The following is a 17,281-nucleotide window of genomic DNA, read 5'->3' as shown; positions in this document are numbered from 1 at the left end:
CTGCATCCCGCAGCAGCACACACCCCACACGTGTTTGTGTGGCCCAGTTTCTGGCATGCTGTGCACTGGTGCTAGTCCATGGACTGGGGATCCCTGTTGAGAGAGAGAGGGAGGGAGGGAGGGAAAGAAAGAGAGAAAAAGGAGGGAGGGAAAGAGAAAGAGGGAGGAAGAGAAAATGACAGGGAAAGAAAGAAAAAAGACGGAGGGAGGGAGAGGGGGCGGAGAAAGGGAGAGAGGAAGAGAAAAAGGAGGGAGGGAAAGAGAAAGAAAAAGAGAGGGAAGGAAAGAAGAAAAGGAAAGTAAGAAAGACAGAGACAGAATAAAAGCCCGTCAAATATACAGCATATGTAATGGTCGTCCGTATTTATTATGTTAGAAGATCACATCCTCCAACTGAATTCTTTTAGGAACCAACATCCTTTCTAACAAATAAGGCTAAACTGCAGGGCTAAGAATACAATTGATAGAAGGCCGCCAGTTCCTTCTTTTCCGAGGCGCGCATCAACCGTTACGCTCGATCCAAAATAGCGCGCCGCTTCCGTCGCGCGCCCAGCCAAGCCTTCGGACGGCCGCCCCGTGTTATTTCCGAGCTCAGAAAGCCGGAGTCCGTGCGTCAAAAGATGAGTCGCTCCTCTCATTGGCTGTTCCGACGGAGACGCGTCGCACCCCAAACATTGCGGGGCGTGACCAATAGCCAAAGCCCGATACGAAGATCTCGAGAGAGTTGATCTGAAGCTGGCACCGCCATGTTGAAATAGGGAGAGGCCACAGCCAGTTTATGTCGTTCTTCGGATTTATTTTTTTTGTTTGTTTGTTTGTGAAAAGGAACGCGAAGACCTCAAGGAAGCATTTGGATCGACGCTTGTCTTAAATTGATTTGTTCCCTCCCAGAAATACCGGTGGTGCTAAAGAGGCAGACGGAGGGGACGGCAACAAGAGGATGGTGCAGTCCTGCTCTGCCTACCGTTGCCGGAATCGATACGACAAAGAGAAGCCCATCTCTTTCCACAAGTGAGTAGGGGCGGGGGTAGGAAAACGGGAGCGGGGGAGGGCGGGGGGGGGAGACAGGGAAGTGGGGGAAAAAAAGCGGCTCTCAACCAGACGGGAGAAGGAGGTTGCATTCGCTTCGCGAACAGGAAGGCGGAGCCAGAGCGCCTGCGCGGCCCAAAGCGGGAGGGACTTTAAATAGTGCGCGGCCTCTGGAGGTCGCCGAGAAGGCGGGGCTAAGTCAGCTTACTGGGTCCTTTCGTGTTTTTTTGTTTCTTTCTTTAAAAAGTAAGGCTCGAGACGTGCCTGACTGGTGGAACCGAACGCGCGCAAGCGCGCGCTTGTTCAACCGTCAATAACAGCAAGGCGCCCCTTCAACCTTTCTGACAGGCTGTGGGGGGGGGGGAGCGGTTACCAGTGATTGTTTAAAATAACCATGATTAAGAATCGGCAAAGCAGGATCAATAGGGATTGTTCCCGCCCCCACTTTTGATCCTGGTATTCGACCCGAGTGCTGTCTGGTCTAATAAAGTCCACCTCCCCCCTCAAATAAAGCAAAAAAAGTTCTCGTTTTGTTAAAAGCAAGTAGACCTACTCCTGCTTTGGTGCGTTAGGTCCTTGACTTACAACAGCTTAGTGACCGTTCCAAGTTACAATGGCACTGTAAAAAGTGACTTATGACCATTTTGCACACTTAAAACCATGACAGCATCCCCATGATTCATGTGATTTACATTTGGATGCTTGACAACTGACATTTATGACGCAGTGTCTTGCCATGGTTTGTTTTTTTTCCTTTCGTGCCATGGTTGTTAAGTGAATCTGTGCAATTGTTAAGTTAGTATTACACAGTTAAGTGTATCTGGCTTCCCCATTGACTTTTGCTTGTCAGAAGGGTGCAAAAAGTGATCACATGACCCTGGGGCCCTGCAACTGTCATAAATATATGCTACTTGCCAAGTCTCTGAATTCTGATCATGTGACCATGGGGATGTTGTAATGGTCATAAGTGTGAGAAACAGACATAAGTGACTTTGTCCAGTGCTGTTATAACTTCTAATGGTCACTAAACAAAGGGTTGTGAGCTAGAAGACCTATGGTTGCTTTTGGGCTTTAGGTGTGCAGATTGTCCTTGACTTACAACTAAAGCTGAACCTAAAGTTTATGTTGCTGAGCATAAATTTGTTAAGTGAGTTTTGCCCCATTTTACAACCTTTCTTGCTACCATTGTTAATTCAATCATTGCACTTAAACTAGTAACTTTGCTGATCAGAAGGTCATAAAAACTGATCACATGACCCCGTGACACTGAAACCGTCATGAATACAAGTCAGTTACCAAGCGTTTGAATATTGATCATGTGACAAAGGGGATGCTGCAACAGTCATAAGTATGAAAAATGATCATAAGTCACTTTTTTCAGTACTGTTGTAACTTTGAAGGGTCACTAAATGAACTGTTGTAAGTTGAGCACTAATTATATATCTCAGTTTTGTTTGTTGAACTACTACATTGTTTTTTTAAGCCCAGTATTCAGTTAAGATTGTTCTCACAAAAATTTAAGAGCAGCTGAATTGACTTGCACCAAAGAAGAGGTTATAAGGGTAACTGAAAGTTTACCAATAAAACACGCACATTTGTGAATACCCACAAACTCATCTTGACTGAATATGTGCTTTTGAGAACTTGAACGTTTGCATGCTATCTGTAAATCTATAGTTGAGTTAATAAAATATGTTTTAATACTGATTTTGAGCTTTTCTTATTGTAAATGTTTTCTTTTCCTTGGACAATAATAAATCTTGAGTCTTTGTGGGTTTTGTATGCTCCTTAAACATTTCTACAAACATGGATTAAAGTTATAGAAACAAGGGGTATTTCAAATTTCTCCAACGGACCATGAATAGAGATGAATCCATAATTCGTTCACTAGACATTGAATGTTGAGATATCTGTACTGGAACTCATCTTGCACAAACTGATTTTTCTGTTTTTGGTTTCCATTAGCACCTCTCCTGTTACTGGGAGAATAGAAAAATAGAGACCTTTCATTAAATTCAAAAGCTTGATTCTACCATGTTTTAGGCAACTTCTTAAAAGCATAGAAAGACTACAGTTAAGTGAAAATGTGAGTGTTTCCCCTTCCTCTCCTTCCCACCTCCAGTTTAGTAATAAAAATTGTTTGATGTACATTTTATTTGTAGGTTTCCTCTCACACGACCTGATCTCTGCAAGAAATGGGAAGCTGCTGTTAGAAGAAAAAATTTCAAACCAACAAAATATAGCAGCATTTGTTCTGAACACTTTACTCCAGATTGCTTCAAAAGAGAATGTAACAACAAACTATTAAAGGACAATGCTGTACCAACAATATTTTGCCACACAGAACCAAATGTGAAGGTAAGTGAGGTTTATGAATTGTTTTGTAATTCAGAAAATATTGGTCGGCAATGCCACTATTGCTAAGCAAAAGTATTCTGAAGACAGGAGACTGATATATAGTGCCAGACGGAAGCATATTCATCTGTTGATATAATGGAAAGAATTAAAATTGTGTTTCTACTCATTTACCATCTTTGATTTTTTTTTAAATTTTGGATTCTTCTAAAATAAAAGCAAAAATGGATTCATTGTTGCAATTCTGACAGCTTTTTGTATCACTTTTAGACATTTCCTCATTCCTGCAAGAATACTTTTAAATTTGATTGATTTCACATGGGTTAATTCAAGAATATTGTAAGAATGATCAACACTTCTGCACCAAACAATATCTCATTTTTGGGGACCATTGCAAGAGTGATAAATATGTACTGTTTTGTACAGCTGCACATTACTCCATCTTATGTCATTTATGGACAGAATATTGCTGCTCAAACCATAATGTTCCACTTCATTTTCTTTTCTAAACAAGGAGAAATATGGAGAACGATTTGCTTGGAACAATGGATATTTGGGACACAAGTTTTTTTTCCAAATTGTCACTACAGGACTTGGTGGAAATTTAAAGTAAGGTACTGTTTTGTCTACTCAGCAGCTCTTTCAGAACTAATGGTGAACTAAAAACCTAAATAGGAATATCGTAAATTATTATTTCCATCCAAGAAATAGCTATATTAATACAAGTAAGTGATGCTCTTTTAAAACAACAAACTTACCTGCAATGTTCTATGTTAGAGATCAGCAACCTTTTCAGGCTCCTTTACAATTTTGCATTATATTTTGGATGCTGAAATACAATTTTAAATAACAAACATCACATGATATTTGATGCAAGAGTATATAGCAATCTTATATAATTGGCTTATATTTTACGTTTTTACTTTTTTATTAAAAATCCTCATATTTTAATTTTTGAAGTTAGAGGGTATAATATAAAGGTATCATGGATATAACCCTTGTTTTATCAGACCATAAGATTTTCTTTTAACAGAATATTTGTGCCTTTTCCTTTTCCTAAAAATGCATGGGTTAATTAGGTGAATCATCATCATTATTATCATCATCATTATTTTAAACATTGTCTATCTCCTGCAGGATGAAGGCCTCTTCTGCATGTTTCTAACCATAATGCTCCTGAGTTTTCTTTTGCCAATTGGGCCCACAATATTTGCTGATGTCATTGATCCATCTTGTTTTAGGTCTCTTTAGTGGATGCTTTTTATCAAGTGGGATAAATTCTGACCAACTTCCTTGGTTCACCGGTCATCAGTTGTTCTTGCTATGTGACCAGCCCATTTCCATTTCAATTCTTTTACTCTCTTGATGATATCATATACTTTGGTTTGTTCTCTAATCCTTGTTCAGGTCTTTCTATCGTGTCTTGTAATGCCGAGTATATATCTCTGCATGGCTCTTTGTGCCACTCATAACTTTAATATCGATTGTGAGGTTAGTGTCCATGTTTCACTGGCATATGTTAGAGCAGGTAGGTAGCACACACTGATTGAAAACTTTTCTCTTCAGGCATAGGGGGAGGTTGTTCTGGAAAATTATGCTTAACTTGCCAAATGACAGCCAACCACATTTAACACGTCATTCAATTTCCTTTATTATATCACCTTCCATTGAGATCCGTTGGCCAAGGTCTATGCAGTGGTCTACTACACCTAATTCACTAATTAAATACATTGAATACACCAGATGAATACTGGAATATGAGTTATGTTATGGTATAGTTATTATATTATATTATTGTTACATTATGAAATATAAGAAAAATAGTTCAGCCAAAGGATTGTTTATGACATCTTATCATCTTGGTGGCCCAGCTGGGGGAAGCATGTGAGTGTCAGGCACACGCACCCTCCACTTGCACGAATGGGTGCTTGAGTGGAGGGCGCTCGTGCTCGCATGTGAAGTGCCATTTGCACAAGTGCCCAATGTTCGCGCAAATGCAGCTTTGCACACATACTTGCCCATCGCTTGCACAGCCCGGTTTCTAACAAGCCGCATACCGGTAGTGGGCTGTGGCTCTGGTGTTAGGATCCCCTGGTTTATGATGACTTTCTGTTTTTTTATAAATATTAAGTCAATATACTCCATGACACCAATGTATTTTGCTGCAACCCCTCACACACAGAAACACACATAGACACTTTATGCCATTATTTAAAAAAATTATACTGTTCTGGTTGTTAGTTAATACTATCTTTTTAAACCTTTAATTTTTGATGCACCGTGTATAAAACATAAGTGTTAATAGGTTTTTTTCCAGTTACTTAATTAATGATGCTTGGAACTCTGAAAGTTATAGTTTAATGATTCTTTACACTAGATTGGACACTAACACAACTACCCTATACATGCTGAAATGTGTGGTTTTGAGGAAAAGGCTGTGATAAACATTAATTAATCAATTGATTATATTAATTATTCCTTTTTCTTCTGTTCAGTTGTATTCAAATCTCAGAGAGTACCTAGTCAAATCCCTGCTGTTTTCTTGGCAAGTTTTTCACAAGTGGTTTGCTACTACCTTCTTTTTATGGCTAAGAGAAAGTGATTAGCACAAGATCACTCAGCTGGCTTTACGCCTAAGGCGTGACTAGAACTCATGCTCTCTCTGCTTCTAGCCTGGTGCCTTAACCATTAGACCAAACTGGCTCTTTTAATGATGATATAAAGTGCAATGAATATAATCATAATCCAGTCTTAAATGGTTAGGCCCTCAGTCTTTCTGGTCTGAATATAAAATTGCCACTAGGGATTTTCTTATGAGTTAATGGAAAGGTTGCCACTGGATAGGCTGTTCAATGCATGATATACAGCTCATTTTTTATCTAAAGCAACTACATTTCTGTATACATTTGTTGTGGATTTAGACTAGCTATATCAACCAGGACTTAGCATTGCTAATAACTCCTCAGTGCTGCTAGTGGAAGATAGGATTTAACACGCATGTTAAAATCAACTTCTGTAAGACAGCAAGCCTGGAGATGAGGTGAGAGCTCATCAGCCTCTGTCACTATTATATAAACACTCATGAATTGAATGTTTCTAGGCTGTACTTCCAAAACCTCCTCCTATAACTGTTAATTATAGTCAAATGATTTTATTTTATTTTTTGCAGGAAAAAACCCATCTTGCTATCTGACTCTTAACATGTTTTAATGGTGTTATTTCAAAATAACTTCAGAGCAACTGATAAAGGTGAAAAAAAAGAAATAATCACTGACTCGTGGATTAGTCATTAGTGCTTCACTTACTGAAGCATTTAATTGAGATGTAGTAACTAATATATAAATCTGTTTCAGTTCAATTCAAGTGTATTTATGGTAATTGATTAGTATATATAAATACAAACAGCATGTACAATAATAGTATCAATTATAATTTGAGATAAGGAACATTTCACAAGTTTTCAAAGTGTTTCAAAGATTGTTGAAAAAATAGCAGTTAAACAAAATATATGTAGCACTAGGACAAGAATTGAATAATATATGGATAACATATGCATTGTTATTTTTCTTGAGAATCTTCCAAATTAGGGAGATTAAATCTGTTCTCAAATGTATATAAAAGTTGTAATATAATAAGACATTGTTGGAGAGAGATTGGCCAAACCAGAGGGAGAAGTCAAGTAGGGAAATAGTCTGGAATCATTATGTAGGCACAAGAGGGCAAGGACCAATCCTCCTTGAAGACCTTTGAACCATATCTAATCTGGCTGAGGTACAAATTGCCATTCTGGGAAGATTCCTGTGAAATAGGCATGAACAATAAAGTAGCCAACTGAATTCTTCATGTGTGGATCTGGTTGTTTGTGACTGACTAGACATGGGCAGTGTTCTCTGTTGTACTTATAGAAGAACTATTGTTGCAAGCTTTAATTCTAGGTAAACATACCATTTTAAACAATAGACTTTTGTCCCCCTTCAATGGCAATGTGCCTTAAAATAAATGGGAGATGAAAAATGTTTTTTGTCTTTAGTAGTGATGGAACAGTTTCAAAATACTGAAGATATATAAGATAATTCCAGTACAAGTTATGCATTTCAAACAATTATAATTAATAGTTGAGATCAAATTTTTATTTTTATTCATTTGTTAAATTTATATATTACCCGTCTTGCAGTCTGAGGTGACTCTGGATGGTTCACAATGCAAGAATACATGGAGCTATAAAAACATTAACTATAAAATAACAGATTAAAATTACAAAAGATTAAGAACAGACTAAAAGACTACGGATTTGAAATGGAGCAGTTATGGTGCCTTTTCGGTCTCTGCCTCAGCTACCTGCACCCTAAAGTTTCTCCTCCAGAGTTCCATGTCAACTAGCACAGCCGGGTTTTAAGGCTCTTCCTGAATTCCAAAAGGGTTCCTTTCAGTTGGACAACACTGTTAAAAGACACAGAATCTAATCTTATTTGAAAAATAATCTCATAAATTAAAAACAACAATGTCCTAAAAGTAAATAATTTGATAAACTGCATTTTATGGGTCATATAATTACCCATATACTGGGTTGCTGGATTGTATAAGAAACTATTTCCTGTTCAAGGCCATGTATTTCAAAAGATAAGCATGGAAGATGTATTTGTTTGTTAGATTTATATTCTGCCTTTTATTTTATTTGGTGTTTATTATAGAATTCACATTAAACAATCACTGCTATTCAAGGCAATTGTGTACTAGTGGGTTTCCTTAGAAAATCTCCTCAGATATTAAGTCCCTTCTGAAAGGTGGCTTATGGCAGGGGCATCCACAACTCTGTCATTGGCTTCAAAATGTGCAAGTGAATTTTAAAGCCAGTGACTGTAGCTGCAGATATTCTTGACCTATAGACTGGTAGAGATTTCAACTGAAATTCTAGAATGATTAAACGTTCATATTCTTTCAAAAAAGCATCTTAAAAGTAAATCACACTCTTACTTACAGTAAGATGAACAAGTATGTTTCTAAAAAATATAACTATATAATAACTGCTTCACTAAAATAGATTATATTCTCTTTTCTAATGTTCCACTGGAATCTGTAATGGAGACTTCTAGGCTGGATTAATTGTACTTTTTGCTCCTGTTATGAGATATGTTGTTTATATCAAAGGAAAAATCTAGCTGGAACTGGAAATTTAATCTTATTTTGCTGTCTAGTGAGAATTACTGAGAAACAATCCCTAAAGCATTTTGTAATTATTTAAAAAAATAATCCTGAAGAATCTGTGAGCATTCACATATGTTGGAAAACATAAAAAGCAGTTGTAGGAATATAACTATAACATCTAATGGCTTAGTAGAAAAGAAGGATAGAATAAATGAATAAAAGGAAAAAAAACTGAGGCTTTATTGGTACCGTACCACCTAAATCTAATAGGATCAATTAAAGAATTAGAACTATGGAAATTCATTTCTGTTGTAATAGAATTAATCTAGGTGAAACAATGATTCTATGAATAAAACAAATGACTGCATGTATTTTTATCTTAAGATCACGTGTTCTTCATAAATCTAAATTTTATCTCTAAGCTCTCGTCCACTGGCCTATTTTTTTCTTCTCTATTCAGATAGTATTGCTATCCTATCTATCTAAAATTGTCCTGTTCAGATCCTTAAGAGCACTGGTGACCTCTTGCTTTAGGGAAAACATAGAATATTATTCTAAGACAAAACTCTTAGATTTCACCAAAAAGTATTTCATTTTTTCTCATAATTGGAAAATTAATAATAGATCTATTGAATGTTAAGTTCTATGTTAAGAACGTTAAATGTTCACTTTAACTGTACCTCTTCGAACGACAAAGTAAGTGGACTCTCAATAAGAGCATTAGAAGCTTCCAGTGTGATTATTGGATTTTCAAGCTATCGGCAATAATTATATACCCATAGCAATTGAACTAATCACTAAGATCGTAAGTCTGCTGCTATATGGCACTCAGCTCTGTGTATGTAAGGCCATACCTACCTTCAAAGCTAGTCAGTCAAAATTTCTAAGAGCCATTCTCCATGTTCTTTAGTCTCCCGCAAATATTCTTCGTTGGCTGGAAATTAGCTGTAGTGCTTTACAACCCTCTCTAAGCGGATTTGGGTCCTCAAAGCCTAGTCCTTGCTTTCTGGATCCAGGACAGGTAGTCCTCGACTTAACAACCATAGTTGAGCCCAAAATTTATGTTGCTAAGCGAGGAAGTTATTGAGTTTTCCCCATTTTACAACCTTTCTTGTCACAGTTGTTAAGTGAATCACTGTAGCTGTTAGATTAGTAACATGATTGTTAAATTAATCTGGCTTCCCCATTGACTTTGCTTGTCAGAAGGTCATAAAGGGTGATCACATGACACTGGAACACTAAAACTGTCGTAAGTAGGAGTCAGTTGCCAAGCATCTGAATTTTGATCATGTGACCATGGGCAGGTGGCAATGGTTGTAAGTGTGAAAAATGGTCATAAGTCACTTTTTTCAGTGCTTGTGTAATTTTGAATGGTCACTAAATGAACTGTTGTAAGTCGAAGACTATCTGTACATGGTAGAATTGAAACGATGGACTTAGGCATCCAAAATATCATTGCAAGTGTGAACATGTGGGTGCTTCTTTTATTATCTCAAGATAATTTTATAATATCCTTCATGCTCTATGTAGAATAGCATTTACACAGGTATAAACTAATGAGCTGCCTTCAGTGGTAACAAATTATTCTATTGTGTCTCTGGATTCTCAGATCCAAAGTTGAATCTGTAGCACATATGTTACTAAATTGCCCCTTTTTACACAATTAGTATCTTGAACTTGTTCAGTGTCCATTAGGTATCTTAAAGGTGAGTTCAGGTATGATAAGATTCCGTTGAGAGCAGGCTTCTGTATTCTGTTCATTTGTGAAGCCTTTTAACTGACTAAACATACTGTTCCCCTGAAGGTTTTGCTACCTCTGTTGGAAGCTTGTTTTAACTAAACTAAAATAATGAAATTATTTTTTCCCCAAGCATGAAGTTTTGAAGAAGAAAAGTGATCTTTCTTTTTGCCTTGAAATGTTTTATGTTACCTTTTAATGAAATAAATGTAAAAATATATCTTATTTTGCTTTTCAGTCTGAAGGCACGCAAGAACCACCTGAAGTACCAACGCCTCCTTCTCCTTCACCTCCACCACCTCCGCAAACGTACCCAAGATTGGTGGATCCAAGCATTGGATTATTGATGCCACCACTTCACACTCCCAATAATATTGCTGTGTTTTGTGATCACAACTATACCGTAGAGGATACTGTGCATCAGAGAAAAAGAATTCAGCAACTGGAAGAGCAGGTGGATAAACTGAGGAAGAAACTTAAGACTGCCCAGCAGCGATGTAGGCGTCAGGAAAAACAGATTGAAAAACTACGAGAGCTTGTTCAGTTTCAGAAGGAAAAAGACGTGCTGTCAGGCAAAGGTGGTTATGTGATTCTACCTAATGACTACTTTGAAATTGTAGAAGTCCCTGCCTAGAAGGCTAGCATTGTCATTTGTGGGACACCGCCAAAGTTAGCCTCATCAGACTAATCCACCTGTTCAGTTTAAAAAAGCAAGACTTTTTAGTTCTGTATATTAAACACTTCAGCCCTTCAAAACAATAAAAGTTGGGATATAATCATTTGTTGGTGTTGCCTAGTGCTGATCTTTTTATTGATCTGTTGCTCAAGAATGGAGCTGATGATACTTAAATGTAGAGAATGATTGGCAATAACATACCGTGCTCACTCATATGTTGCCTGATGTGATGAAATATGGATTTGACAGTAAAAAAAATACTGAGCTGTAATAAAAAAAGATAAATCATAAATCAGCAAAAAAAGCATCAGAAAAAAATTCAAAGCACACCTCCACCTTAATTGTGTTAGGGATAAGTTGAACTGGAAAGATACTTTGTCATGCTTTCAAGATTATGTATCAATAGTTTACCAGCATTCAAGTGCAGTGCAAGACTCTAGTGACTCTGTTTTCTGACTCTACCTATCTCAAATTGCTGATATCTTGGCATTGTCCTCTTCTTTGTCTCAGGAAATTCACATTCCAGCACATTCAGAAATCTATGTTCAGTGATTCATTGGTCTATGAAATATTTCTATAGCATTCATAAGGTGTGGTATGATAAATCGTGGTGGCTATTATCTGAGTCACTAAAACCTTGGTTCAAATTCTGTCTCCCTTGAGTAATTTAGGCCAGTTGTGTTTCCTCAGCCTCTGAAAAAATATTTATGTGACTTTTCTGTTCCACTGTGTGAGCCAGATTGCAAAAGATAGCTAAGCTAGGTCATCTTTCATTGTTCAATCATACTTTTAAGAACAAACAAAAAAGGCAATGTTAGAGACACATGCATAGAAATTCTAACCATCTCTTAGAATAGTGCCCAGACAGTAATAGGGCTCCAGTTCAGGTTCTAGATTATTAGAATCCAATGAAACCTCAATTTAATGAACTTCAGTATAACAGGGTTCACATGCAATCAATCACATTGCACTGGTGATTTATGCCATTTGCATCAATTCAGATCATTTGCATGATAACTTAATCATACAACTTATACAAATTAGCTTGTCCCAATGATATACTTCCATGTTTGATAGACTTTATGAATAATGAACACACTCCCCAAAATTAGATTGTTAAAGTGAGGTTGCACTGTGCTTTTTTGAGTGCCTCCTTGGAAAGAGTTGTGTTGTTGTGTCTGCAACAGCTGAAGTTTTCGATGATCTGTGGCAGCCCATGTGAAACAACTTTGAAGTTAGGTTATTGAACAGATGAATTACAATTGTTCAGATCCACTGTATCTTAAAACTGGTAAAAGGTGTATCCAGCCATTGCTAGTTTGAGCTGGAGATCACATAGAAAAACAGTCTATATCAAGACGAGCTGTCAACGATCCTTCAAATTTATATTCAGTTTCATCCTGTTCATCCTCCATTTTGTGCTTGTGGTGAGCCAGATCCATAATAAACACCGGAAACACAAGATATAGATCAGATAAAAAAAACAGTTTCACTGCCTGCGTTCAACTTGATGATGATTGATGGTGTGCAACCTTCTCTGACTGCCTTATATAGGTTTCCAGTTGCAACCCAAAGTCTTGGTTTTAATTTACAAAACCCAGTATGGCTTGGTACACAGATAATTGCAGTGATAATTAATCAGGTTCACATATTATGCTAAATCATTTAATCCTGGTTTATTGAGTAAATCACAATTAATGCAGAGCACTCTAGTCCATTTATTTATAGATTGAAAATGTATAAATTTACATTACATATTTTAAGTCCTAAACAAGCCACATTGTAACTTAAAACACTTTGTGAATCCAAACATTTTGAGGGATTCTTCATGGAGTCAGAGTCATTTTATTTCAGTCACTGACTAACAAAGCAAAAATATTGCAAATGATTTATAGAAAACAATATAAAATCATAAAACAAAATTTTAAGAACGTTTGGGACATAAAAATAACATAATAAAGTATGCTACAATTTATATAAGCAAATAAATGATTGTATAGAATAAAGTATGCTAAAATTACCAATCTAAAATATATAGAACCATTATAATATTAAAAGCTATTCATGAAATTTAAGAAATTTAAGAAATTTAAGAAAGATATGAGAGCTGCTTGCCATTGTCTTCATTAAAACATTTCCCCAGACCAGTAAACAACTCTAGCAATTGCATGCTTTTATCAAATAAAAAACCTCTGAAGAAATAAATTTTAAGTGTACTAATTTTAAACTGGGAAGATTTTATTGTTCTGGGACTACCACGCAAGACCTAGTAAATTAAATTGAAAGATTGATTATAAAAAGATTGGCACATTCCCCTACCGTCAGACTCCTTATGTAGTCTCTTAAGTGTATAAATCAGTGATGATATAATGATGTCACAATTCCTTCCTTTGTACCTTACAAAAGGTTAATGTTAGTGAATGCGACTGAGTTCCTGAAAAGACATCTGGTTAAGGTAAAGCTTATTAGATGTCATTGTAACATATGGAAGATCTAAACTGTTATCCAAATTACCATTCTTTATTGATAAAAAAAATACTGAAGATATTTAATACAAATGCTGATAGCTTCTTTGAGTAGAAAAGGAAGTACACGTGCCAGCGGTTACAAGGTGATAGGTTCCTAATGTTTAAGTCAAATTTATTTGTGAGATTTACTGTATATCCTACACTTTGTTCTTAAGCCAGAGCAGTATATCAAGTTTTCTGTTTTGTTGTTTTTTTACCTCAACAACAATCCTGTGATTGGGCTGAAAGAGAATGACTGTCCCAATGCTTCTATAACTGAAGGTGGACTTGAGCCTTCCTCATCAAATCTTTTGTAAGATTTTCTGATAAAAGAATGATTGTACATTGAAAGCCTCCCTGGCAGGGGTGTCAAACTTGCAGCCTGCGGGGTGGATGCATCATGTGCTGGCCACCCCCACCCGTTTTAATGAAGGGAAAAAAGTTGCGATATGTCACATGATGATGCGAGTTTGACACACTTCTCCATGGAATTGATCTACCATAGATTAGAAAGTCATGTATGTTTTTTGGTGCCTGTGGGTCAATGTCAACTGGTGATTTTTCCTGGACTACCACTGCAGGCTATTTTACAAGGTTTTTCAGAAGTAGTTTGCCATTGCCTCTTTCCTTGTGCTGTGAGAGATTGCATGGTCTAAGGTCACCTCATTGCCTTCATGTCTAAGGTGGGACTAGAACCTATGACAACCTGATTTCTAGCCTCGTGTCTTAATTAATTGACATTTGTTTGCTGTGCATCTCTTCTTCCATATCTTGATTTTCAATTGAACAAACAAAAACTGCTTATGAAATATGCAAATCTTTGAAAAGTGCTTTGGGTTAAGGAAGGCTTGAGGAAAGCAGCCTTCCCAAGCTCTTCATGAAAGCAAGTGACACTTAAGAGTAAAGTTAAGCAGCAGAAATGCTTTACTTTATCTGCTGCAAGTGATGTTTGATAGCCATAAGATGCCTCTGCCCAAACATTCTTCCAGCCATTGGGGCATTCTCCAGCAACTGCAGATATTAGTTGAGGCTGGTGGGGACACGAATAGTTTTGGTTGTTTTTCTTTTTTAATGTAGATATATGTTTTATTGAGATTACCACACGATCAAATACAAATGAAAATAAAGATTGTAGGGAAATGGGAAGGAGAAAGACTTTGGTGAACATTTTTTATTTTTATTCAATTTTTCACATTTCTGTACTGCCCATCTCACTCAAAGACAGATTGCCTCTTTGCCTTGATGAGAAGGATTTGGTTTTGACTGCAGTACAGAACATCTTTCTGAGGTAAAACACCTTGTATGCTGTATACAAGCTTTTGTGTTGTTGTTTTTTACAAGAAAAGATCCTTTAGATCAGCAGCCATGCTAGTCTTTCACATATGGGCTGAATGTAGATATCCCAGTATAACATGAGCTGCAGCATGGTTTAATTCCCAACATTTTAAGTCAAAATTAAGATCATTTTGGCTTAATGTGAATCAAACTAGGCCACCACACATTATACTAGCTCATGATTTGATTAAGCATGTTTCATTGAATAAATCATGGTTGGACTCATCCAACACAGAAATCTCTATATATTGCAGCTTAGCACAGTGTGATCCTTATGGTTGATTTTCTTCATTTTCTATTAACTTTCATAAGACAAACAAGAAAAAAAAAGTACTTTCCTTCCAAATCAAATATATCCTTCCCTAGCTGCATCTCTGGTTGAAATTGGCTTGCACCAATTAAAATAGATTACTAATTAAATAACAAAACAGTTTAGCCTGTAATGTTTGTAGCCTTGCCACCTCATCAAGATGGAGAATATTGATGTTAATAGAAAAGTTGTGGTTTTGCAGAAGGGATTATAGTGATTCTTTTTTTCTTCTTCCCCAACTGAAATAGCCTTCGAAGGAAGTGTGGAAGAGAGTTGAGTTTCTTTATCCTAGATCCTTACAGTAAAGAAAAAAGAAAGCATCAATATAGCTATCAGGAGAGTTTTGTTGGAATATGGATTCATTAAGTGATCGCTCTGATGTTTTGCCTCAGGATAGTAGAGCCAAACAACATGTTTCCCGTAAAAAACCTAGAGTCTCTATGAGAGATACCATTGGGTATCTGAATGATAAAGAGACACCTCCCTACTTTCCCACATCAACATGCTCATGTAAGCCAGACCAGGAGGCCACGGTTTCAAGAAAAGTTAAGCATCATCCTGCAAGAATGTTGGGCTTTGTTCGTAAATGGCAGGATCCATCCAAAGCTCAGACCACCAGCAATATGAACACGGGCGAAGTTCTAGCCTTTGCCCCAGCACCTCAGCGAAAGGCACACCAGAAGTTTGGGCAAGAAAACAAGGCAGCCCCCAACATGCAGTCAGCATGGAGGGGTTCTCATGCCAAACAAAACATGGAGAGGATGAGTAAGGCTGCCACCAAGATTCAGGCGATATTCCGAGGATACTTGATCCGAAAGGAGCTGCCTCTGGGACTGTGTTCCTCCTATGGTTGGGCTGAAGAACAAAAGAAAACTAGGCCCAGAAAACAGAACCACTCTTTCCCAACATTCCCCACCTGCCATCTGCAGTGTGGTCTAGATTCTGAAAGGCCTGCTGAAAGGGAGTGTATTTGCCTCCCGAGTCACAAGCCAAAATACTGCCCAAAAACGGTGGTAGAGAACTATCCCCTTTTGAATCACAAAAAGCCCTTTGTAAGGGCATCTATCCTACCACTCAGCAGCACAGGGTTTCCTTCAACGTCTTTGCCACTGGCATTAGAGAAGCAAAGGTACCAAGAGGCTGCCATTACCATTCAAGCAGCTTGGCGGGCTTACCAAAACCGTCAGAAAAGAAGGCCTTTTGTCCAAGTCAACAAATACCTTTTCCCACCTCATGTTGCCGTCGAGCAAGCAAATTGGAAAAATCTAAAATTAGGATGTGCTTTTCCAGAAGAAGAAATGCAGCAGATTTGGGGGAGCTCGGATATTTTGTTACTGAGCAAAGCACCACGGGTTCGAAATATTAATATACGTACAGTGGTGAAAGGCTTGCCAGCTTCTTCCCCGATGCCCAACATATCTGTGGAGGTAAAGTCCCCTCATGCGGTAATCCAAGGATTTCAAAGAGATTTGAGCAGTGGCATCCAAGCAGTTTACACTATGAGAAATGCCAGTGCTTCAGGAGCATCTCAGATCCTTATTCACGTGAATACGCAGCAAGGAAAAATGGCCTTTAAGTAACTGGAAAGAAAATACAGAAGTCAGCAGTTTAACTTTAGTAAATGTCTCATTGAGAAACTCTTCATAGATTTATTTGGCTGTGATTTAAAAAATGAATGGTAGTGTTGGAAGAATTATCCTTCTGGGTTCAGTTCCAAGTGGGGAAAAAGACACTGGAAACATGGAGGCTGTTTGTAAAGATGGCTTAATAGTGGACACGACCACATGGCTTGGAGCTCCAAAGTGAAATGGATGATCACATGCTTCAAGGTGAAGGAAAAGATCAAGAAGAAGGAGGAGGGCTGAAAGTGCCTGGTTTTATATCCTCTGTTGAGATTTGAATTTGAGCTTGTATTCTGATTGGTTGTCAGACTCCCATGGGGCCATGCAGGGGCAACTCTGTAGGCTGTCCTGAGTCCCAGGCTTGGTTGAGCCTTGCTGGATGAGGATGTAATGAAAAGGGCTTTGGGCAATTCCTATAGCTTTACCTGGAGATCTTTGTTATGTAAACTATTCTGGCCCAGGCCTTAATGGCCCACCCATTAACAAAGGTGGGGGTGAGCTTCTACTTCTGAGGTGAGTTTCTGCTTCTGAGTTTCTACTCTGTTTTAGAGGAAATATTCTGCC

The 17,281-nt window shown here is 37.6% G+C and overlaps 2 protein-coding genes across 2 annotated transcripts; both read left to right on the top strand.

Annotated features, from left to right (window-relative positions):
• The first annotated feature begins 713 nt into the window (after window positions 1-713).
• Window positions 714-11,046, top strand: THAP1 (THAP domain containing 1). The gene is made up of 3 exons (XM_026673003.2): window positions 714-1,011; window positions 3,192-3,387; window positions 10,506-11,046. Exons 1-3 carry the CDS (start codon window positions 941-943, stop codon window positions 10,899-10,901), a joined length of 663 nt encoding a protein of 220 aa, XP_026528788.1. The 5' UTR covers window positions 714-940; the 3' UTR covers window positions 10,902-11,046.
• A 4,402-nt stretch (window positions 11,047-15,448) lies between these two features.
• Window positions 15,449-16,675, top strand: LOC148132416 (uncharacterized). Its single transcript, XM_087954214.1, has one exon. It carries the CDS (start codon window positions 15,449-15,451, stop codon window positions 16,673-16,675), a length of 1,227 nt encoding a protein of 408 aa, XP_087810340.1.
• Window positions 16,676-17,281: the final 606 nt, after the last annotated feature.

This window comes from Notechis scutatus, chromosome 2, assembly GCF_049901735.1.
Source record: "Notechis scutatus isolate UNSWTSFEM ecotype Mainland chromosome 2, rNotScu1.2, whole genome shotgun sequence".
Taxonomy (NCBI): Eukaryota; Metazoa; Chordata; class Lepidosauria; order Squamata; family Elapidae; genus Notechis; species Notechis scutatus.
Note: the sequence above shows the minus strand (reverse complement) of the source record. Positions and strands in the feature narration are given on the sequence as shown.